Source organism: Anopheles darlingi, chromosome 2 (genome assembly GCF_943734745.1).
Source record: "Anopheles darlingi chromosome 2, idAnoDarlMG_H_01, whole genome shotgun sequence".
In the NCBI taxonomy this organism is placed as follows: Eukaryota; Metazoa; Arthropoda; class Insecta; order Diptera; family Culicidae; genus Anopheles; species Anopheles darlingi.
The window spans coordinates 42,971,903-42,997,201 of record NC_064874.1 but is presented as its reverse complement, the minus strand read 5'-3'; the positions used below and the strand labels follow the sequence as shown (position 1 = coordinate 42,997,201).

At 49.7% G+C, this 25,299-nt stretch overlaps 1 protein-coding gene across 4 annotated transcripts in view; it reads left to right on the top strand.

The window, feature by feature from the left end:
• The window catches only part of LOC125949267 (hemicentin-2), a 134,246-nt gene that overhangs the window by 61,699 nt on the left and 47,248 nt on the right, over positions 1-25,299 (top strand). For all 4 annotated transcript variants that reach the window (XM_049676162.1, XM_049676161.1, XM_049676159.1 and 1 more), the window contains exon 3: positions 4,518-5,842. In XM_049676162.1, coding sequence (XP_049532119.1) covers positions 5,374-5,842 — 469 coding nt within the window. In that variant the 5' untranslated portion in view covers positions 4,518-5,373. The remainder of the gene's footprint in view (positions 1-4,517; positions 5,843-25,299) is intronic.

Here is a 25,299-nt window from a genome sequence, read left to right as displayed (position 1 = left end):
TGGGTAAGGAGTGGACGCTAGGGATGGCGCTCGAACCCTGGGAACCGAACCAGTCGTCGGCGAAAGTGTTCTCATCCGCTAATCAGACTTGACTGCTGCTCGACTCGCCTCGCTTCGCTCGCCGCAAAGTCAGGTGAAATAAGAGATGAAATAAATTCAATCCCTGGGTACTGTGGGTGGGGGTTGGTGTTTTCACGAAAAGCAAAAAGAAAAACCAGAACCAGAAAAAGGGAAGAAAATTCCATTCCAAGCATTACACACGATATTCGGAAGCAATTGGTAAAAGATGGCCGACGCCGGCGTAGAAAGGGTTCGGTAATTAATCTGCCAACGGGCCACGTGCGAGCTCCATTGGATTGGAAAATCCTCAAATGCTGCACCCGCCCCCCCCTCCCCCTCCTTTCAACTTCAGGATCAGGATTTTCCTTTCGGTTTTTTGTGTGTTTGTTTTCGAATTGGCGACGAAAAAAAAGGCGAAGATTCCGCCACATGCAGATCGATTTGAATAGAAAATGCGCCCTGTTTTTGTGTATCTCTGTACCTCTTGCGATGTGGAGGGCGAATGTTCATTACGCTGTTTTGTAACAGTGTGCCCTCCCCAGGCAAAGGCAACAGAAATTTCACCGTGGCTTGTAGCCTGTAGCCGGGCAGATAGGCATCATGTCTGGAAAATAGCTGGTTTGTTTTACAGCCATCATTACCGGTGGAGCAGCGAAACAATGTATCAGCAAAAAACAGCTTGTATCACGATACGATACGCTAGCACTCGCATCGTTATCTGCCCCACAAATTGTAGTATCATTACGCCGCTGAGCGCACTTTGAGTACGATGATGATGGGCTTCTTTCCCCATTTTCATTAACTTGCTGCTGGGCGCTGCTCTTTAATTAACTAATTTCAATTTTTCGCTCAACAACCAGCCTTGTAGCGGTCGTATTGTCCCTGGTGCCTGGGCTGGAGCAGAATCTGCATAGATGTTCCCCCCCATTCCTACTTAATAAACATGTAGGCATCTCGTTATCTATTGCCCTCCGACCAAAAGCCAGACAAACAATTTTGTGGAATGCTTGCACGTGCGCGGCGCTACCGAACAGCGAATGGTATCATTAGAGAGGTAATCTACCGTCGGCAACAGTGTGTCTGCGCATGGATGTGTGCGTGTGTGTGTGTGTGCGCGTGGCCAGTGCTTGCATTCCGTTGCAAATGGTTTCACAATTTCGCCTGGCCTACGCCGAAAAGTACCTGTAACTGGCACGTTCAGCGGCGTCCTGGCGGGCTCCTGGATCGTCGTGCTAATGGCCGTGGACGAACGGCGATGGCGAAGAGGACCGGGCATGCCGGGGGGGGCCTTCATTGGGCGGTATCGAAATTATGCACGCACATCGTGCCCTTACCGTAGTAGGACCATTAGGACATTCGGTTTCGGTTTCGGTTTCGGAGTCCGCGGTTCGAGGTCCGGGGTCCCGGGGTCAGAACGGTCAGAGGCCCAATGAAGCTCATCAACATTCAAAACAAAGCCCATCATTATCCCCAGCCGCTCGATCTCTCTTTCTGGGGCTGGAAATGGTGTTTCCGGCGGAATGTCGTTGTCGTTGTCGTCATCATCAATCGATACGGGGATCCCTTTCGGCAGCGAGCAATTTTGGGGCAGGAAATGGATGGAAGCGAACCCGATGATGCAGCACGGCAGGAAGAGGGAGGAATTGAGGACATCGGAAAAAATAACATTGAATCCTGGCCCGGACCGGTGCCGGATGTTGAAGATGTTGAAAAGAAACGGATGCTGGAACGGGCGCGGATGTTACGGAAGTGGATCGATCGCCGCCGCGAATCCTACGGGATGGCAAGATACCCCCGCTCGGCGGGGGAGGGGGAGGGATGGGACGAAGAAGCCAAACAACACCACCCGTCGGCGCAATGGAAAAAGTTTTTTGACTAATAGAGTGCCACCGGGGGTTGCCCTCTGGGGGTTTTTTTCTGGCGTTTTTTTCTTCTTTCTTCTTTTTTGCTGAATCGCCTTTTGGGCACCATTCTCTTTTAAAGCCTCTAGTTCCCTTTTGTTCCAAATCAGAGATAAAGGCCCGTGGCTTCTGGCTGCCTGGCGGGAGTATTAGCGGCATCGTCGTCGTCGTCGTTGGCGTCGTCGTTGTCGTCGTTGTGGTCGTTGCTCCTTCATCTTAACCATCGTGCGGTGCCATAAAACTAGGTTAAGCAATGACAGGTTGACCCGGCAATGGTGCGACAATAATAATGGCGCCTTGCGAAATCGAGGGCGAAATGTTAAATGAACTTAATTTACAGCGAATTATGCAGTCCGCATAATTCGTCAGCGGCCATGGCCATTGGAGTCCCGAGCCCCGAGTGGTGAGTTATGGTGGTGCGAGTGCGAATGGCGTGAATTGTGTGTACGCTTGAGTTGGCGCTATGTTGGCGAACATTCTTTTTTCGGGGGTTGTCAGAAATGGTGCGCAGTGCTCGTTCGTTCGAGTTGTTCCGGATATTTTCTTCCTATAGAAACATAAGAGTAGACTAGGCAAGGTCGAAGAAAATATCGATTTTAATAATTACCTTATCAAAACAGATATTTTCTTCGAACCGTTTCACAGAAAGTGTTGATGAAATAAGCAAAGTTAATATTTTTAAGGATAATGCGATTTTAACAGATCACAAATAACGAACTTCCATTAGATGGCTAACCAAACAATTTATGCTTGACTTATGTTTTATTATCTAACATCTAATACATCGATAATAACGCATTTCACTTAAATTTTCCTTCTTAAAAGGGGACGTTGGTTAATTCGGGTAAAAAAAGGCTTATTTTTGACGATTTTTAGTAAAGAAACCGTTCAACTTTATTTTTTTAAAAATAATGTCATCTTAAACTGCAACTTTTCGAGAATATTTGGTTGTATTTTGAGGAAGATTTTATCTAAACTACGTTCATCGCTTCCAATCTAGAAGGGCAAGTCTACCAAAATGTACTTTTTGCGGCGCTCATCCTAGCAACGTGCCGGGTCATCAGAAATAAACAAATCAATATCATTTTGTTAAATTTACAAGCTTATCCTGGTAGCCCCATCGAGTTTTTGTTAAATTTCATATTTTTCGATGTTTGGCATATTTTTGAAGTTGAAAAAGGAATGTTGTCACAAAAAACGCGCTTTACATAATTATTAAAAAAAAAAAGTATCAACAATTTCTACATAATCTCGACGGGGCTACCTGATAAATAGTGTAAAGATTAAGTGTTCAAAATTTCAAATAGATCGGTACAGTAGTTTTCATGCTACGATGGACACCAACTTTGAAAACGTAGGTTTTGGCATCGCACTTCTAATTTGCGAAATGTATTGAGCCTTGTATGAAACTCTGTATTTCAAAAATCAATATCTTTGTCAGTTTTGTTTCGATTGATCCCAAAATTTTACACAATACTCTTGAAAGGATAAGCACTCATAAAAAATATACAAAGTAAATGCGAAGAAATAAGATAAAATGCCGAAGCCCCCGCTTATAGTAATTATTCGAAATTTTCTGTTCATTTTCTCGTCTTTATAGAAAACTTTTTGCACAGTATTCTTAAAATTCTTATAGTGCTCTAGGTCAAAAAGATAGTTATACGCTTGCATGTTAGTAAAACAATACCAGAAGCACGTTCCTATTAACAGATTTTAATGGTAGGTCCCGACTATTCTTAAACAAAACAGCTGCTAACATTAGCTTCCATGCTTTCGATTCGTTCAACAGCAGCGGAGTTTCCCATTTACTGAAACTCCCAGAAACCGGCATTAACGGTACCAGTTATCTTTAAGTTTCTTATCACAAGTGTCATCTTATCATGCAAGAATGTGTGGGAACCAACACAACGAACTACGCCCGCACACTAGCGTGTTGCAGGCAACAGCAACAGTTCGTTAGCAATCAAATCCTCCAAATCCACTGGCAGGATCAGTAGCAATGGCTTTTTAAGTAAATTAAATGTTCCCTCATCCCCCCCCGAAACAGAGCATAACATTCTCCGGGCATTCCAGATCCCCAAGGAAAGCGTTCCCTCTGGTACTGGTAGCCTAAGGCCGAGGTCTGTTGCTGCCGGTGGTGATTGTATCTATTCAACTTTTAAATTTGTTTGCTTCGCTTCACTCCTCAGCCCCCCCTGAGGCCACGAGAGTGTTTGTAAACACGCGGATGTGTTATTATCACGGAACAAACCAAACAATCCATCGCAGAGGTGACGATAGATGGAGGGATCATGTTTTCCGTTTGACCTTGCTTCCTTCCCCGACATTCCCCTTCCCCGGAATTCTTCGTGTACTGTATGCCATTAACCTGTCGCGTGACGTAGCCCTCGGGCTGGGGGCTCGCGTTCGTGACGCGTTGTTCCACCAAAAGGGGCCCTATTATCCTTCCGTTCCGATGACTAATCGCGTTAACCCCCACCAGCCATCTGGCGTCAATCAGCGTCATGCTAATGATTTCTCTTTTGTTTTCTCTTTCACCATTTTTCTGTGCTTCAGGTTCGTGGTCTGGTGGTGGTGAGTCATCGTGTGCAGCAACCGCGCGGGAGTGCGGCGGCGTGAGTAGTGCATCCTATCCCAGACACACTGAAGGCAAAGGAAGGGCCCCGCAGTCGCTCTGGCCGCTAGCGAATGCAGCATTAGCGGCACTTTTCGTTTGACAGTTTTATGTTCTGTTCTGTTCTGTGTTCCGAGGAGAAGAAGGAGCATCCGCCAAAGGTGCAGCTGGCCCATTAACACGGACTCCCCCTAATTAAGGGAGAAGAACGTGAACGAGTGTGTGTGTCCGTGTGTGTGTGTTAGGGAGCAGCGTGCAGCGTGACATGGTGCCGAGTGGAGATGCACGACGGCAACCGGTGGCCGGTTGCAGCTGTTTCGATTCGATGCCGACCAGTCCCGGGCGCACAGTGCACGATCACGATCGTCGCTTCCGCTGAATGCGCGCGCGTGTGTGTGTGCGATGGTGATGCGATCGTGTGTTTAATGCCGTGAGTGAAAATGCATTCGCTCCAGACGAGAGCGCGGTCCCAGGGCCGGGGACTGGGCTGAATCTTCGTCATCATCATCATCGTCGTCGTAATGTGTTCCTGCCACGCGCTTGTGTGCGCGTGTGTGTGTGTGCGTTCAAGCATTAAAGCATAATCAAAACGATCCCTAGAGGGATCTCTCCCCCCGAATTTAAAACGGATCCTCCGGGGCGTGTGCGAGCGCGTGACAGAAATTAAAGGAAAGAGCGAAACGTGGAACCGAAACGTGAAACTCGCTCGCTCGTTGTTATTAGGTGGCCGTTTTGGGTGTGAAATTGTGACCAGCCGTGTGTGCGTGTGTGTAGTGCTACGCAGAAGAAATAGATAAAATGTTGCAACCGAATCCCGCGGCAACGGCAACGGAGTCGACGACGGGGACGGCGGCCATCATCGCGCGGAGTGCCGAAATGGTCGCGAGCGGCGCTGGGAGTTGCTCGTTAAAATCCGATCCATCACGGTTAAAGATGTATCGATGTCGCAAGCGGCTCGATTTACAGCAGCAGCACCACAAATGCAAAAGCTACCGCAGAACGTTAGGCAATGAGTGGTGGTGGTGGTGCAAGTGGCCAGACACGATGCACGAGCGGCTCGAACCGGAAGCGTCTTCCTCCAGTCATCCAGCGACAGAGCAGCAGCAGCAGCAGCGGCAACGACGGTGGTGGCAACAGAGGAATGCGATCGCTAGCTGGCAACGCTGTCACCGGCAACTCCTCTGGGTTACCACCGTGCTCCTGCTTTGCGCCGGTTTCTGCACCCGGACCGGACTGTGCGACGATACGGAGCAGTTCCAGAAAAACAGTAAGTATTTTTAACCCCAGACTCGCAGCGGCGCTAGAATGCGTTTTCAGCGTCGATCTCTCGCTGGATATGGTTCCGAATCCGAATCCGGGGGTCCGGATCCGGATTGAAAGCTAAAGCTGGTGCCCTCAACCAACGAACGGGACCAAACGAATGCGAGGAATGCCATTCGTCGGCCTCGGCCGAGGGCTCCTCCGGTGGAATTCGATATCATCGGAAAATTGAATCCCTCCCCTTGGCCCACGCGTTGGCATACCATTCATGGTTTGGTCGCACCAGGTTCGAGCTGTGAGGAGGACTCACACACACACACATAGACAGTCCCTCTGCTGACATCTTGGGGTGTCGTTTCGAGTTCCAAGGATTTATGAGATCAATTGCAATGGCGTCGCGGGTGCTGGTATGCGTTGGGATCCCTCCCCAGGATGCTCTCCCTGTCTGGGGGAGGCGTGATTCGGGATTCGTGGCAAATGGATCGGAACGATCGGACTTTCGGAAATTTTAAACCAAACTACTATCCTTCATCTCCACCCCGCCACCATTAAACGAGGATTGTGACCAGATTGAGGGCACTACGGAGAAATCGGAGAATCCTGGAGCATTACGAACCTCCCCATGTAAGCGTTCCGCTTGGAGCGGTTCAATTAAATTCGGGAAAAAAGAGGTCCTATTGCCATTGCCAATACTGCTTGCTTCTCGATCTCATCTCGAGCAGAAGAAGAAGCTCCAGGGATTCTCCTCCTCGACAACAATAGGGAGGATCCCTCAGTGGCCCCCCAGTGAATGGGTTTTGTCAGACCATGACGACGACGGCGCCGGCGACGCGGAATCGTTAATGAAACCCGGCTGCCCGCTACCGGGAACTGTCATCTGGAGCGACATGTGCCAACGGCAATGTCATTCATTTGATTGATTTGACTACGAATTGAGTGCTGACTGCTGAAGGAACTGACGGTAATGGCAACTCCCCCAATCCACTGCAGCCTCTTCCCCCTTCCCCCTCGTTTATACTCGAAATCAATTTGCGTTTTCGGCGAAACGCGTTACCTGGAAGCGAAGCACCGATCCCGATTCTGGGGCATTACAAATAATGGGAGCCATTTTGGGGGAGCAGTTTTCCACGGGCATGACAGCCCATCGAATTCGAATGATATTCCCCGTTCGATTGCGACATTTGAAAGGGGCGCTTCTGCTTTGCAATTACGCGTCCTCGGTGTACGGCCATCATTGTTTGGCTGTCAGTAGCAGCAGCCGGGGGCAGAGGCAAAGGATGGCGACGCTCTTCCTTGGGTGGAAAACTTTGGTCAACATTGTCAGGCTGGCTGGCAGGTGAGTCAATCACTGCACACACACACACAAGGACAGAAAATCATCTTCGAATTTCGGTCAAACTTTGACGTTCGCTTCCTCGCGTTTCGTTCCGTTTCCAAAAGTTTCCAAATCATTTTCCTCTTCGCCGAATGTCACTCGCAAGTGTGTCGAATGGGGGGAGGAAGATCCCCATCCCTATCTATGGATAGCATAGATATGTATGTAAATGCAACGAACGGGCGGACGCGGGTATGATGCCATGTATGCAATACACGCCATTCACCCGCCACGATCCGCCATCGAGTGCTATTTTTGAACGCAGCTCCCCCTCCCTCCGGCGCCGCGATCACAGCTCCTTCCATTTCCCAACAATTTAATGAGTTTTCGCTCCATCTCTCTCTCGCGGGCGCGCGTTCTCTCTTTTGCTCTCTCGGCAAAGGAATTGATCTTCCGAGGATTCCGCACCGCAGAAGGGCAACAGCAAATGCCAGCCCGGCCGGTCCAACCCCTCAGGTTTTTCCTCTTCTTCCCATTCCCATGGCCATCGTGGCCCTGCGCACCACCAAAGTTTATGATTTATGCCAACATATGGCAGGAGCGTGCAAATCTTAACATTGAAATATTTTCTTGAAAACTCTCCTTGGTTACCACCCGGCTAGCACATTCTCCATCCCCGGGCCTGCTATGTTGCTCACTACATAACCCAGATGGCCGTGTGTGCTGTGCTGTGTGTGGTGAAGCATATGGGAGTTCCAGAGAAACGCGACATCTGCGCCGAACCCTCTTCCCCTTTCCCCTTCCGGAGGCAATGTTTCGCGTTCAAAGCAAGCAACCAAAGAAAGGAAAAGGAAGGAAAAGTTCAACAACCAAACACCACGGAGCAGGAGTCAAAAATTATGATCAAACGATGGTCCCTGCGTGTGCCAGTGTGTGTGTGTGTGTGTGTCCGTGTGTCGGATGGTGGTGAAGGAGTGTTGTGCCAAAAACGCAACGGCCGATATAGAGCAACAGCAGCACTTTTGATCTGATATTTATGAAACCTCGCCACCAAATGTTGGACCTTGGCCACGGTTTTGCAACGGCGAATCTGACGCACGCTGCGCCGATGTGCAGCAGCAGCAGCAACAACAAGGCATGACGATGTACCGTTCCGTGGTATTGATCGATGCCGCATCGCATGGTCGTTGGTCGGTTGACAGGAAAGGCAGCAGCAACACCTCATCAACAACGCTGTAAACGAAATGATTTACCGGGAGGATGCCATGGCGCCATCGCCTTGGCCCACGTGGATCAATCTGCACTCGCGCATCATCTGCAGCAGCCACCATCGTTGAAGCTATCCTGACATTGATTTCATGATCTCCTTCCACTTCCACCATTCTCTACCATCACAAAACAATGGAATGGACCCATCGGTACCAAACCCCAGAACTGGGGGGCTGGGAGCTGAAAGGAATCCCCGGGAATCCCGCGATGGTGGCCCAAAAGGTGGTACGTAAACAAAAAACAGATTTCTCCGTCTTCGGTGCTGGTGCTGGTCCTGGTGCTGGTGCCGGTGCCGGTGCCGTTGTTGGCCAGAAAAGTTTTGCCAGAGAAAGCCCTTTTTCACCAGCAGCAGCGGCACTTCCATAAACCGCAGAACGCTCGGCTGAATAATGAATGCTCTCTCGCTTCGGTTCGGTTCGGTGTGCGCTCGAGGCGGCTCGGGAGTACCGCGAGTTTATTTGCGCGCTGGACCTCGGGCAACGTTGGCAACGGTATCAGCGACATGGAGGACGAAGAGAAGGAGGCATAAGAACATGGAGGGAGGGGGGGCATTTCCATGTCGCTGGTCGCTTCGATGGTTTTTTTCGATGATTTTGGGAAGCGAAGGAAAAAGGGGAAAAGTTGTTTTTTCCTCGCGGCCATTCTCTTCCTCCATTCTGGATTCCGGCTTGGTCTTGGTGGTGGTCCTGGTCCTGGTGATGGTGGTCGCCGTCGTCGTTGCGTCGTTGTGCCTTCTGCAGCACTCCGTACCAGCAAACGATGGCGGGTTATAATGGTTTTGGATCGGTGGTTTTGGTGGTGGCGTGGTGCGGTTCTGGTTGTTTAGTGAGCCTCGAAGTGCCCGAGGTGTGTCTGTGTGTGTGTGTGTGTTTGTGTGTGGCAAAACTCCGGCCCGGCTAGTGATTGCGGTTTTCGGGTTGTGCTTCGCGCGTTCAACACATGAGGAGTGGTACCGGCACCAGTGGCGTGGCGTGGCGTGGCGTGGCGCGGAGTGGCGTCTATGAATTTCGCATAATATTTTGTTGCTGCTGAATTATGACATGATCGCCATAATAATAACTCTGACGTGCAGCCGCCTGGACGATCTTCCTGGCACCTTATGTGCGCGCGCGCGCGTGCTTTTTGGAAGGGAAAAACTTTTCGGATAAACTTCGGAGAAAGATCCACAACCGAGAGCGCCGAATATGTTGCATACTTGAGTATCCATCTTTTTTTTTTGTGGAAAAGTAAAACCAATTTCAAGTAAAAGCACAATCGTCGATGAATCAAATGACGCCATCAGTGTGTGTGATCCGATACGATCCGTTGCTTCTTTGGAATGGCCGCATCGAAGTAGTGCCACGTCCCGAGGATGGCGGCACAAAAAGCGGCGAACGGATTCCAGAGTCGGATTTCCAGTTTATCGTCGTTCTAACCTCGGCTTCATTTGAATATAATAAAAATCTATGACCATACCAAGGGGATCCACCGTGGCGCCGTGGCACCGATTGCAGCACATAAATTGTCGCTCTAACCATCGACCGAGGGAGGGGGGGTGGGCTTAGCGGTGCGCCCCTCTCGGAGGATTCTAAATTGCACATTACTTTACCATCGCCATCGTCATCGCCATCGCTATCGACGCACCATTACAATGGACGAAGCGAACTCAACGACCATTCTCCTTTGGGTTTATCCTATTCATGCCTTAGCTAACGGATATACCGAGCTGCCTGTCCACCACCACCACCTAGCACCGAGTTGCCGGTCCGTTCCAATCCGATCCAAGAAGTCATACATTGCGATGGCGACGGACGTTTGCGCTGGCACAAATCAATATACTGTGCAAGTCGAGTAATTCGTTCTAGTTTATTATGAAATAGTGCCCCGGTTCGGTTGCCCCTAGCAACTAGCGACGATGCACATCGATGATCCACTGGATCTCGGATCCAAATCCCCCTGGAATGCCTTTCCAGTGCCGCATTCCTGCACAGAGCTGAGCAACGTCCGAGGGCGCACTCCTAGTGGCCTTTTGCACTGTGGAACTTTTGCCCCAGCCACAGCCAGCGGTCGGTGCGGTGCGGTGCCATCGGAGTTTCATCGTCGAACTCGAAACACTGTCCTCGACTGTCTCGGTCCCGTGACGGGGTCTTGGGAGAGGGGGCGGTTTGGGGGTGATAATTCTTTCATGCATTCATCCATGCATCCACGCGGATAAAGCGTGTGCATCTAGTGGATAAAGATGCAGTCTCCCCTTGGAGTGCACTACTTCACTTTCGGTCTTGAACGCTTCCGGCATATGCCGGCCATGTTCGCGTCCCGTGATGGCACAAAAAGGGAGGCAAACCGATTGATCGCTTGGTGCGCGTGAATCTAATATAACATAATATACATAACGGAGCGGCCACCAACCAACCAACGTGGCGGTAATGGGATGGCGTGGCGTATATTTCGCCACCACACCTCCCGGGTATTGAACCGAACGGATGCATGCTGGTTTATCCTGGATGCTCTAGATCCGGTTCCAGAGCGTGGAGATCGCGCGCGCGAAACCACGCCAGTGGCAGCCATGTTGCCGCTACATTTAGCGAAGTGAATAAGTTATGAACATTCCTCCCCGGGTGGCCGCTGTGGATGCGCGCTGTAAGTTCGGCAGCTCATGGCTTATGCAGCAACAGCAGCAGCAGCATAGGTAGCAGCCAGTTTGGCGCATTGTCCCCCCCTCCTCGGGAGCACCTCACTAACCAACGTCACGGTCATCCATTTGCTTTCATTACCGGTTGCCTAATTGGCACAAGAGAGAGAGAGAGGAAGCGACGCAACGTAACCGCGTGAAAGCTTTCACGTGGTTCCAGTGGTCGTTGGACGTTGTGTGTGTGTGTGTGTGTGTTCGTTGGCCACCCCGGGGATTGGGAGCACTGTACCCAAAAACGGTACCATCCGTATTTACCGTCCGGTCACATCGGTACAGATCCAGTTTCTAAGGCGGAGAAGTAGTTCCGAGATTCCTGAGTTCGTGCTCGTGCGTCGAGTTTTGGGCCAACTGTTTGTTTGTCCTTGCTGCTGCTGGTGTGCGTGTTTGCGAGGATGATGGTACTTGACAAGAACATCGGACGCTTCCTTACACCGAAACACGCCTCCTCTGGGAGGTCCCTGTGTACAGAGAGAGAGGGACAGTGCAGGGAATTGATCAAATAACCTCGTCCCGAAGGAGCTGCTCGGTACCCGAGGAAGGCTGGGTCCTATTTCCGGGAGACTTATTTTGGTCAAAACTCACCGAGCATCCCGAACACTCGAGGCAGGTTCTAGGAGATAAGAAAGTGGAAAACAATTTTACGGCAAACAACAGTGGGTGGGGACCCTGTCCTGTCGGAACGTCAAGCAGTGCAATTCAATTGCTTCATGGAACGAGAGAGAGAGAGAGAGCGAGAGAGACCCCACAATACTGTAGTAATGAAGTCAGTGGGAAGTGATACCAGGACCACACGTGTCGGTGTGTGTCGGTGTGTCGACAGGTCACCAAAGGGAACTGTCGTCGGAGTGTCGTCTGCTTTTACGTCTCCGTCGAGCGGCTTCAGCTTTTGCCAACAAGTAATCGCTCGAAACTTTGATCTTCTGGCCCGAAAGATAATTAAATACAGTCCCACCACTACTACTACTCCCTTCCTCCACCGTAAGAGGATCCTAGAACTCGGCAACAAGGCTTGGTACACCGGTCCCGTGTGTGTGTGTGTGTTTGTAGTCGGGTACGAGTGTTGTTCACTCCCGGGGAAGTAAAATATTGGAGAAGCGTTTTAATTACTTTGGTCGAGAGTTCATTCCGGGTGGTAGGTGGGGGAGTTCCCGTTTGGATTTGCATTTCCCCGAAATGCTTCCCCACAAGGGCACGTAAACTATTCTGAAAACCCCCCCCCCCCCCCCATACGGAGTGGCATACATCAGAGGGAGCGTCTCTGTCGTCGTCGTTTGTCGAAGGATCTGAAGTTGTTTTATGGACAAAGTTCTGAGCGTTCGAGCTCGAGTGTTATTCGTTTGCCAGATTTACGCTGAAAGCACAAATAGTAAATGAATGATATGCAGCCTCTAATGAGTTCCACTCGTTTGGCTTCCACTGGCCTTGTCTAATAGGTTAATGCTACAAACAAAGATGAACGAACAAGAGTGGAGCAGGTAATGAGCCCACAAATATCAGCAAATTATATCCGGCATTTCGTGTGCGGCATTCGCTTAGCCATAAAGGCAAACACACTACTACACTGTGCACTGTACGTACAATTCGTGATGACGCACAACTTGAAGGATGAAATAACAAGTGGATGCTGTATATAAGTGAATACTCGCTCTCGTCATTCAATGGCGGTCGCATCATCATCATCATCATCATCTCGGCATGGCGCTTTCACTCGGGCAAGCTAACATGTCCGGCTATGTACCATGCGGTGGACAAGGACCCCTCGGTAGGGCCACTGAGCCACTCGCCAGGACACGGACTTCACGACGATGACGACGACGACACCGGCTGCAGCATCAATTTCGCTGACATTGCTGACATGATCAAAACGAAACATTATGCCTTTGTTTCTGTTGCCGGGTGGCTGTCGGTCTGCGCGGGTGTGCTCCCTGTCCTGCCAGTGTTCCTGCCAGGAGCCTTGTCATGATCTGGTATAGTGCTACATATTCCGTGGCCTACTCCGACGACTGGAGCATGTTTCATCAACGCGTGTCACATTTATCACCGATCACCGAGCGCTCTCCTCCTCCTCCTCGTCAACCGTAGCAGCTGTCCTCAATTACATGCACATCATCATCATCATCATCATTGCTCCCTGTACCGCTCCTGGTGCGAGATGCGTTTCCGGTGTTCCGGTAGTTGGTCTGCACCAACCGCGTGTAACATGCAAAACGAGATCCTGCTCACCTGCACGAAAGATGAAATCGAGACGCAGACCTCAACTCATGGTGCACCGTCATCGTCATCATCGTCGTCATCGTCGTCATGTGATGGCACAGGACTTGAAGATGCTGCAACATGTGACTTTTGTTCGCATACACTCTCTATTAGCGATGCCACCTTCTCTGAACGGTGGAACGGCTTCGTCTCACCTTTCACTCGTTCCCATTTTGCGCCACCAGCAATGGCAGCAACAAGCCCCCTGTAGGCCTCTTAACGAGGTTCTAACATACGCAGCGCAGCGACCGAAGAGGCGCGAGCAGCATGAAGATGGGTGTTGACGGCACCGCGACCTCCCCCGGTAGCCTCTTTTTTTCGCTTCCTTCAACTTCTTCTCTTCATCACTTCAACAGGACCTGCCCGAACGGTGTTCCGGATGAAAGTGAGGGAAAAAAACAGCAACAAAAAAACGGAGGCGGAAAAAAACGAAGTGAACGGAGCACATAAACTAAATTGTTTGTGAAAATTACACGACCGTTTTGCTTGGCCTCATACTTTGCTTTGTGTTTCCTTTCGGTGTTCCCCGTTTCGGTCCTCCTTCATTTTTGCCCCCCCCATTTCTTTCACGTGTTTTGTTTGGGAGATGTACACCGTTCAAAAGGGGAAATCCGGCCTTGGCCAAAGCCACGAACATGAACATGAACCACAGTCACCCCATTTGGCGGCCCGTCGACAAAGTGGGAAAATAAAGTGAAAACACTGTAGCAGCCCGGCTAGTTGGAAAATCTGAGCAAAAACCAAAAGAAACGAGGAGCAACGGTAGCCTGGGTCTTGTGCACCGGGTCCTGGGCCCCGGAGAATCGCAGAAAAGCAAAAACGCCGCCATGGTTCTTCATTTTCCGCCCAGCAGCAGCAGCAGCAGACGGAAAACCTTTTTGCGCACGTGTTTCGCACAACTTCAAACGTGTACCCTTCGCTACGTACTCCGAGATTCGGGGCCGCGACTTCTAAGGAAACTGTTGGAATTTACGAACCACGAACCGAGGGCGAGAAAATGGTGGATGTGTGGTGGACCAGGAGTTCGGCAATCCAGGAAGTTGGTTATGCAAGCAGGAAGCGGCAGGACACACGCAGACATCAAGAAGAAAGGAGCGGGCTAAGAATGTGCCAGGAGCGATGGGAAAACTTCTCGTAAGGGTGACGTCCCGGGGAAAACGTCCTTCCACCAAAGACTGCGGTCATCCAATCCGCGGTGCAGCAGCCACCAAGCATCCGGTCAACCACTAGAGATTGCACATTCAATGCGAGAGGACGCGTAGATGAGTTTGGAATGTAAAACGTGAGCGTGAACTCAGCTCACGGATAACTGCAACCAGATCAGGGAACATCCTCCAGCTGGCAATCTGGTATGCTGCTGGTTGCTATCGAGTTAGCATCGAATCGAATCGAGTCACGACGAACTAACCGCAGTAGTCCACGTCATAAAGTTGCCTCCTTAATGGCGATGGATTTCGGTCGCGGCCAGCAACGCAACGTTAAGCGTTGATCGTCCTCGATGCAACAACCACTAACGAGAGGAGGATTTGTTTCGTCGGAAAGTTATGAAGTCTTCCCCACCCGGAATGCAGCTACACATCGAATGGGCGCATGATTCGATTCCATTACAAAGGCATGAAGGCTACAACATTCATCTTACTAGCAATGAGATACATTGAGGCCACGTAAAACGGTGGTCGTTTTACGCAGTCACTAATGATGCAAAGTCAAGGACAGGACAACCGCAAGCGTGGCTGGCAGCCCGATGCTCGGTCAGCCGGAGCGTTATCATCGAGAGAATACATTCGACAAACCGGTTGACTTGTGAGTCTTTTCGGAAAACTTACTCTATACCGACCGTAGTTGAAGCTAACTTACGTTGACTCTGCATCGTCTGCTGCTGCTGCTGCTGCTTCTACTATCTGCCAGCAAACAGCTTTGAACGAGCTTGGCCCGAGGGTAGCTACAATGTGCCCGGGCCCAGTGAATGTGCCAGCAAAGTGCCAGCAAAGAATGTTGGTGGCCCAAACTAAAACAACGAACTTCCTCAACCTCCCCCATCGCATCACTGTTTGCTCGTTTTCCTCGCACGCGCCGTGGTTGCTCGCTTTGGGTTCGTCTTTTCCGTCTTCTTCTTTTTCTTTGGCAGACATTTTACGATCGCCACCGTGGCCAACCAGATTGCAGGATGGTGGCCACTTCACTCCACTCCCGGGTCCCCGGGTGCGGTCAAGCGAACTCAGCTCCAACTTCGATCACTTCGGCCCATGAATATGACTTGGCACAAAAACTCGTTGCAAAAGCCATAATTGAACTTATAAAACCTCACCCATAACACCATGCGCCAACCATGCGGCGCTCACTCAAGTGATCTTTTAGGGAGGGACGAGGGCGCAGAGGGCGAAGACCGATGACCGCTGCAATGGTTTCGCCCGCTCGTGGTCCGGTCGAGGGGAGCGGTTGGTTGCTTGGATCGTTTGTTGCCGTTTTAATGGCCGAAGCTAGATCAGAGATTTCCCATCGATTAGTGGTGTGGAGGTTGGGACCATCAAGGAGGGGCCCATAATGTAAGCGTTGGCAAGTGATTTAAATTGACTACCCATAACCGAACGGGCGAACAGGCGACGGGGTTTTTATGAACTCTTGAGAACGTCTTAAGAGCATCTAGCAGGCTAGGCGGCTCGCCGCCGGGCCATCGACGTGCCGCATTCGCAGCATCCGATGCCGCAATGTGTGTGCGAGGAAATTGCTTTTGCCAATGAAGATTATGTGCTTTGCACAGTGAAGCTAAACTTGAGCAGCGTGGCTTTCAGGCGGAGGAATTCCAGATTACATGCCATTAGGGGGGGCGGGTATCTACACGACAGCATAAAGTCAACAAAACACAAGCCGCTACTGGCCGCTACTCGTAATAGGAGCTCTCTCGCCTCTTTGTCTTTGTTTTGTTTTGCAAAGCAATGCCTTGCAGACGGTAATAATTTACGGTACTTTGAAGAGTCTGTGGTTTGGTATTCAACATTTGTGCAACAATTATATCTTTAACGAATGTCGCTTCCCTTTTAAATTAAATGTAACACACCCTTGAATGTTTTCCCCCACTTTTATTTTTCTCAGCGAAGCTTAACAAAAAGCGAAAGAAAAAACACTTTACCAACACAACTGCCCGAAAAGCAGCACCAGGTAATGCGACCCTATTCAAGTGCGAAATGAATGGTTTTATGGTCGGAACCTCGCCTGTCCTGACCTTTTATTTCGCCCCGGGGCATGGAGCCCCCCTCCGGAAAACAGGAAAACCCTCCATTAAGAATGTGATAATGTTGCGAAAAAGTTTGTTGTTCTAAATCTTAAAACCTCTCTCGGCGGGGCTCGAGCGGTTTGGTTAATAACAGGCCTCATAATTTGACCACAAGCTGAGGTAATTTTCAAGTGTAAAAATACCCGTGATTTCGGATTGTTGTTGGTTGGTTGGTTTATTCCGAGTGCTTCTAATTAGGAGCCGGCCCTTCGCTGCCGGCTTTTGGGGAAACTTTTTTATTTGATTCGTGAATGAAATCTTCTGCCAAACGTGGTCCATAAACAGTGAGCCCATTGAACGCTGTTACTCAAAGGAAATGTTTCGTTTATTTAGTTACAGCAAATAGATGCAATACTTTGCTGGCAGAAAAGAGTTGAAAAAGAAGTGTTTTTGTGTACTGCCTCGATAGGGAAGATACAAAATACCTACAAATACATGAGAAAAAACAGGTGAGCCCCGACCCATTTTCACCAGTTTGCACAAAGGTGAGCTATGATGCAGTTGGCCCCCAAAAAAAATGAAGCTCTAGAGTCTCCAAAAAGGCGAAACACGAAAAAAGCTCCGACAAGCCACAGGTACAAGGTTGCCGCAAAAAGGGCTACAAAGTTGCCCCATATTTTCCGCATACTGCCAGCGTGCCAGCGCCACGAAGATATTGAAGTTCACTTTTCAAACGGAGCCCTTCTACAGCAACATCGCAGCGTTGCTCAACTTTTTGGGGGAACGAAACACTCGGTCGGCCTCTGTGCCGACATTGACCATGGCCAAAGGGGCAGAGCCACCGTCAGGTCCTCAGGCGGCGCTGACAGGGTTTTCTTGCGGGTGCGGAAAAGTTGAAACTCGATAACTGGCAGCAAATTTGTTGGACGCTTTTCGTTAAGCCACATTCACCCCCCATAACAAATATTAGTTGCACCGGGGGAGTGAAAGTTTGCCAGCGAATGCGCTTGTGTTGTGTTGTGACGCGCGGAAATGTTCGGTATGAGGAATGAGGTCCAGCATTAGACGATTGTCGTAAGCCCCCCGGGACGTTAGTAGTTGAAATCGTAGAGAATCGCTTCCGGCTAAGCTTCGGTGTGCTATTCAAAAGGAAACTATATGAATGCTCGTTGCTGCTTCCGCGGGGGAAAAGCAAATGCAAAAAAGAATGCAAGTATTAACAAGTGACGATCCGGTTTGCACCGGGTTGGTTCGGACCGTGGGATGGGAACATCGTGGCATCGGCGTTGCCCGATGGAAGGAAAATCAGAGCACCGAACCGTACAACAAGGGGATCCCTGATCGTGTATTCGCAAATCTTTACTGTATCTCGCCAAGTACGTGACGAGGATTTGAAATCCGTGTAAAACCCGGGTTGGCAAATGCATACTTTTGTGCAATGTGATGTGCTTTACATGGTAGGTTGCGTTCGTTTCGTCTTGCTTCCGGTCGGTGCCATTCCGTTCCATCTGTTGAGATGCTGAGATGCGCCAACCAGCCAGCCAGCCAGCCAACCAGCACACCACAGGAGCGATACGAAGAACAACTTTGAACGGCTCAGAAAGGGTTTGTGAAAGTAGGTCCCCCGCCCCCTCCCCTTTCCTATACCAACAGCTTCGGAAAACTTTCATGTGTCCCGCGCTGCACAGGAGGGAGCAACACTGCCCGCAGCATACGACGATGCTCGCATTGACGACAACGACGACGACGATGCAACAAGGCAGGAGATTAGGTAGATGCAAGCATTTTGGTGAACGAATAAAGAAAAAAACGAGCCAGCATTTGCCGCGAGCTTTGGTATAAAACATGATTTGCACAGAATGACAAAGCTTTTCGCTCCCTATTTCCGCCCTCCCTATTTGATGTCGTCCTTCCGGAGTCCGGAACGCAATCGAACGGAGGGGGTTGGCACTCGTTGTTGATCTTGCTAGTTATTAGTTTGCTGCCCGCTTCTGGGCTGGTGTTAACGAGTTTGAAGAAAAGTTCCGTAGCACCGTGGAAAGTGCCATGTGTCTGGCTAGTTCCTCCCCGGGGGGGTTTGGGGGATGAAAATTGATATGATTCAACAATTTGCCTCGAGCGCGTGTGTGCCGGAAATTATCAGCAAACTTTCGGTGCATGTGTGTAATGGTTCCGGATTGTTGATATCGTTTGTGATTTTTCACAAACAGAAAAATCCATCCCCGCCCGAAGGGGTGGAGGATAGGTTTTCGATAGGCGAACCAGATATCCAGAGGGCAGCGCAACATGACACGAACTCAACTTTAGATGTAGTTTCAACAACTGCTTCCATACAGTCGACATGGAACACACACACACTCTACCACCCGGGGCTGCATTATTATGACGAACCTACAGAAAACATTTCGAAATGCACTGCAAAACACCGGAAGCAATTTGTTTTTATTTAGCTGCAACAACCCCGAGTGCAGCAGCAGCAGCAACAGCAGCACTAGCAGCAGTTCGCCAGCTGCAGGCAACGAAAAGGAAATGGCGGTAGCGCTTTTGCTGTTTGCCGTTCCCATATTGCAGCTGCTGCAAAGTGTATTTAAAGGACACAGTTTTTCATAATGCCATTGCGATGTGCTGTAGAGTCTCGCCACCGGGTTGTGGTGTTGGCCTTTTTTTTTGTGCGACGATCAAGGGCTAAAGTGTTCTGTAATGTAGTGCCACGTCGACCGGCGGACACGTTGAAAGTCCGTGAAGTCGGAAGCAATAACTGCTCAACATGAGTTTAGCGTGTTTTTACATGAAAACTGTGATTCAATCGCCGGCGAATCCGTGCTACCGTGGGTATGGTTTGTTTTGAAGGCGAACTTGAGTTAAGCTGGAAACAGATATGTTTTTCAGGCATTTCGCCAGCCATTGCCGAATGTTTTTTGGAATAGTGTTGTGATTTTCTAGTGGACGACTACGGCAGTACAGCTTTAACTCTAATGATCTTAATCGGACTAATTATCTCAAATTTGGGGGTATTTTGTTTAATTAACCGGTATCCTTAAGAACTTTTGCAGTCGTTGTCTTTTGGTTTTTATAGAACTGTTTCTTGTTTCGAGATAAAATTAAAAAACAAATGTCAAGTAATGATTCCAACGTCAAGCAATCAAATAAACTTGGCCAATCCTATAATGCAATTTAATGTTTAATGCCGCAAGCATCGCATTATTGTGCAATTGCACTGATGTCTCCTGAAGCGTCCCACTTTTATGTCAACCATTGGAGAAGCGAGCCCGGGTTTAGCTGTAATGCATAAACAAGGTTTCGCGCAAAAAGACGCAGCCTTACTCCGTCGCGAAAGAAGCGCGACCATCTTCCCGGCAGTTTCCCGGCTTCAGCGACGGAACCGTACGTTCGGAGCATAGCAGCGTCGCAGGAAGCAGAACATTAAAAGTATATTTATAGACGTCACAAATGTCCAACCAGCCGCAGTCGCGCTGCATTCTATAATATAGCCGCGTCTGCCATGCCATGGTCCCACAATGTCGTCGGCCTCTGCACCCTTGGCCGATACACGAATGGCACAGCGACACACACACACACACACACACACATTCTCCGAACGAAACGCGCCGAACGTTTACATCCGTAAGCAACGAACGAACGGTCCTCTGGGACCTTCAGCCATCCGATGTGGCAACATATTTTGTCGAGGAAGAGGGAAACCATGATCCCGCTCGGGGGGGACTTGGTGTCCCCGTTCCGAAGGTATGCACTACGATGTTGTCGAACTGAGTGGCCAGCGATGCCCATTGCGATGTCTATTAAATGGTGGGCGAAGACCATCCGAAAGGGCCTGTGGGTTGTTAGTAATCAACTTAAAAGATGCACATGGATGAGCAGAAGAAATACTAAGAGGAAATTCTTGGTAATCGACAGTTTCCTCGGAAACTACCTTTAATTAGAACTGTTTCTTGGTTTCACTATCAGCCCCGATTCCAACAACTCCGGTTCCATATCTATTACCACGGGAATGTGAGGTTAAAACGGTGGTAGCATTGCCTTTACCCGTTTGGTTAATGTGTTGCAGTGGAAATAACATGAAATCACGCTCAGTGTAGCGGGAACGGAGAGTCAAAACATGTGCTTCACACAGCCTTCACCTTCCTCGAACATTATGCACTCCCTCGAGAAGTGCTACACTACACTTTCATGCCCCGTCGACTGCCGGGTCCGACGGCAGAGTTCCGTATTCGCGTCGAGATGGGTTTCCGCTTGACGTGCAGTGTTTACAAAGCGATTGCACCGCTAGCGCGTCGTCTCTTCTACCAGCGGTCTCGGTCTCGGGAGTTGGATGCACAGTTCAACTCCCAGCGCGCTGAGACCGGAGTGGCTTGAGACCCATGGCGGTGCGACCTGCTGGAACCTCCGGAGTTCCATCCTACGGAACCAGCAATGCAGCCCCTCGCATCACTCTACGTACGATTGGCTTCCTTCTCATGTGTAGCAAAGAAAGGCCTTTGCACCATTTCCACACTCACACACACACGATCGCCTTTCGGTGAAACGATGTGAAATGGATGGACACTAGTGAGAGCGAATGGAGGAGGAAATCTGAAATTGCCGCATGTCGCAAAGAGGGGGGAAAACTCGGGAGCTCCGTCTGGGAGGGGGCTTTTCCAGCTTTCCACTGTTGGATCTACCAAGCCGCCGAGGACGGTGCGAGGCCCATCCGAGGGACCCGCTTATATTGGCGATAAAATTTTAATGACGTCAGAAATCAGCAAAGTGTGTCTAATATTTATAGGATCAAGGTATATAAAATTAACGATCCGAACCTGAAGCCAGCCAGCGTGTGCATTGCTAGTGGCATTGCTTTCCCGTTTTCCAACACTATAGTTGGACGAACACAACACACACAAACAGCCGACGGCAGACGTCGGACGAGCTCTGGTCTGGTTTGAGCATCGAGCTGACAGTAATCAATTGCATCAATGACTTTAGGCCGTCGATCTCCGGAGGGAACTGAACGGTCGTAAAAACCCGGGTACCGGGTTTCGGTGGATGAGGCAATCTTAAATAATGTCCCACTACCGGAAAACTGGACGCGCCATGCCGGGCTACAAGGCTACATAAAATTTGGTAGCACCTTTCCATGATTTGTTTGCTGAACGTTTTCGTTGCTTTACATACGGGAACCGGCAGACGTTCCAATGGTTGCTTATCACGTCCTTTGGTTCACGTGCTGAACTTGAACGTTATGAAAATGGCTATCTGGCTGGTGAAGGAAGGGGGAGGTGCAAGTGTTTGCTGGGTACACAGGTCTGCTTCAAACTATAAACCATATTGACACAAAAACATCTTTACTCTTCACTTCCAGCAGCTTATCCACAGTGAGCATCCACCGCTGGCGAATACAATAAACGTTATTCGTGATGGGCAACGAGCTACAAAGACGTTTTGGCACGCGATAGCTTGCAGCAGGGTAACTCTTATCGTTGAAGGCAAATTGCTTGTACCGGAATGGTTTATGGAAAACTATGCTTCGACACGATAGTTTCACTTTGTTCGGAATCATGTTCGCTTCTGACACATATTTAAAAATAGAACATTAATACCGACCAACCATATATAAATAGAGCATTAAAACCGTCTTCTATCAGTCGACGGACATCTATTAATATATATTTCCAAAGATTGCTTCGAAATTTCGAATCTTTTGCGACCAACCGAAGACATTGAAATGATGCTCTTGTGTGCCGAAGTGGAAGTGGCTGCTGCATGCGACCTATTCCCCACTAGGATTAGGCACATTCATTAAATTTTCCAATTATTTTTAAATTGAAAAATGTTGTCCGAAAAGTTACGAATGCAAATCGTCAATCGGCGGCGAAACGACGATGCGCCGATCTTCCAATCACACGGTTCGGTCGCACTGCGCGAAAAACATCATCATCTGCATCTGCCACCCGCCAAACCCCTCGCCCAAAAAGGGGTCCCTCGTGCGTGCGGTATCTCATCACACTATCGGTAACTATTTACATAATAAGAGCCTTTGAATCCGCCCGAGACGGTAAAGAATACGTCTATGCAAATTGAATTAGTTCCGATGCCATAATATGGCAGACCCTCGCGTCGTGGCAGCCACAGTATCAGGGAACACGGTTCTCGGGGACCCAAATCATCAAGGGTGTGTGTACGTGTGTGTGTCGAAGCCATGACACGTACAAACACGGGATAGATGGATGGCAGCATGTTTTTGGACCGCCGGGAACCGGAGCGAGAGCGAGAGAAAAACGAAATCTTCCCCCAAACGGTAGAACGTAAACGTTGAACGACGATCATGTCCCGGGAAGGGGTTGTTGGATGCAAAAAAAAAATGCGAAGAGAAGCGAGACACTATTTCCTTCGCCCATAGGTGGCGCAGAGGAAACGATTGCCGAGGAGAGAGCCGCTAAGACGATGACGGGCCACGGCACCCACGGTATAGGCACCATACCATAAGCTTCATGCTGAGGCCAACGAAAAAACAACAAAATAAACGCAAAAAAAACCAAAACCACAGTAGAAAAACTCCAACGCCTCGCTGTGGCCCACAACATCGCAATGCTGTTGGTGAAAAAAGTCACGTCGCCTTGGCAGCACGGCCCGATGACGACGCTGGCGAGACGAGCCACCTACGGGATTCCGAAAGGAAGCGGCAAAGAATATCCTGAATAGAGCCAGGAAGGAGAACCCCAGACCGAAGGAAAGAGGATGGAGAGCAGAAGCAGAGCAGAGTGTGGAAGTTTTCATTGGAACCTTCTGCGTCTGCAGAGTTTTTGAATGGCTAGTAGTGTGGCCGTTGGTTCGCTATTTCACACCGTGCAAGAGCCTGGAGAGGTGGTGACAGAGCCCTACCCCGGGGGCTCTCCCTCCCTCCCTCCCTTCTGCCACTCGATGCCAAACGAGCTCCGGACGGAACTTGGTTGCTTAATTTTTGTGCCACCTCGGAGTTCCTCCGCCAGAGTTGGAGACAACCAACGGGAGTGTCGCTCGTCGGTCTAGTCGGCCCTGCCAGCGATGAGCGATACGCTGCTCCTGTGCGCGTAAGTGTGCGAGTAAGTAACACGCCAGGGCGCAATGGGTAATGGATCCCCGGACCAGAGCCAGCATGAGGTGTGAGCAGTGAAGATAATTAGCATAGCACAGGCTAGAAACAATCCATCTTATCGCGTAATGAGGGTGGAAAGCGCGGGGAGTGGTAGTTTTTTTTTATCTTTCCCCTTCGCTCCTTCTACTAAGGAATGCTAATTCATGCATTGCTCCTGCAAGTGCTTTTCACTTTATAATATTGCGAAAGGCAACCCGCAATGGCAAAAATGGAGTGTTTGAATGTGAAGGGAAGACGATAAGGGTGGCGTCTAATTAACACTTACGAGAAGGGGTGGCGTTGAAATTGGTCGAGAGGCGCTAAAAATTGAAAAGAAATCGCGTTCTCGCTACTGCCTTGACTTTTATATTGGTTGTGGCTGCGGCTTGGCGCGCTAGCGACGATGTCACTCGAGCAAACCGCCAACATGGTCCCTAGCATATTGTAATCCAGCGACAGAGCGAGCAAAAAAAAACCCGACAGGACGGAAATGACTTTCTGCAGATGACCAACATGGCATGGCATGGGAATGAAATGGGTTTCTTCTTTGCGCAGCGCAAATATGATGATGATCCTTTTTTTTTATCTCCTCCAGGATTCTCCAGATCTACACGAGGCCAATGTTTACTTTGCCTTCCACACCGACAAACACACGGGAGGGAGGAAAAAAAAAACGGAGAGAAACAGTATAACAACCACTTTCCGTGGAATATAAATCAATCGTTAAACGTCAGTTGGGTTTGTGGTTTTTGTTCGGTTGCCGTTGCGGATCAGGGAGCGGTTAGTAGCCAGCCTAGGAGTAGCAGTCGGTTATCAGATTGTGCTGTGCCACCATCCCATTGCCATCCCCGTGGGCGCAGCTTTGCATTCCGGGTTATTTTTTTCACTCTCTCTCTATTCCATGGGCCCGGACCAGACCAGCGAACGCAATCAAGCGAACCGGTCACGCGAGGGTGGAGTGGTGTGGGTGTGAGGGGAGGGACCAGCTGCGAGCACCGTGTTGTAATTTCTGCCGACAGCTGCTGTCTGATTCGATTCCGCCCAAAACTCGTTGAATATTGCTTCTCAGCGCAACGCGACGCAAAGTAGCGTTCTATGACGAACGGACGAAAGGACGGACGACCGGACGGATGGATGGATGGATGGTCGGATGGCCCAATCCGGAGGACCTTCGTCAAACAAAATTGACAAGTCATTTAAATTGCTATCACCGGTATCACCGTGGGCGCGCTCTCCGTGCACGTCGTCAAATGCTGAGGGACGTTTTGAATGGAAAACCTCAAAAGAATCGATTCCATCATCGAACCGAACCAGCGGCTTATGAATTTTGATGCATTTTCTCTCCTTGTCCAGCGAAATGAAAGGAATGAAACCGAATGAATTCATGACCCGAAAAATGGGCAAGATAATTATAAACCTTGTAACGCCATTGCGAATTACTTGGAAGGCAGTGAAAGGCCAGTTCGTAAGCAGAATTTGTGTACCATTGTATTGCCCTTTGCCTTTGCCAGCGGTTCCAGGAAGGAACGTGGAGGACAATACTAGCCGGACCAAACGGACTGCAACCGGTTTTTTTTTCTTTCGAGGAATCCGTATCTCATTTGCTTCATGTTTATTGACTTTAGATGCTCGCT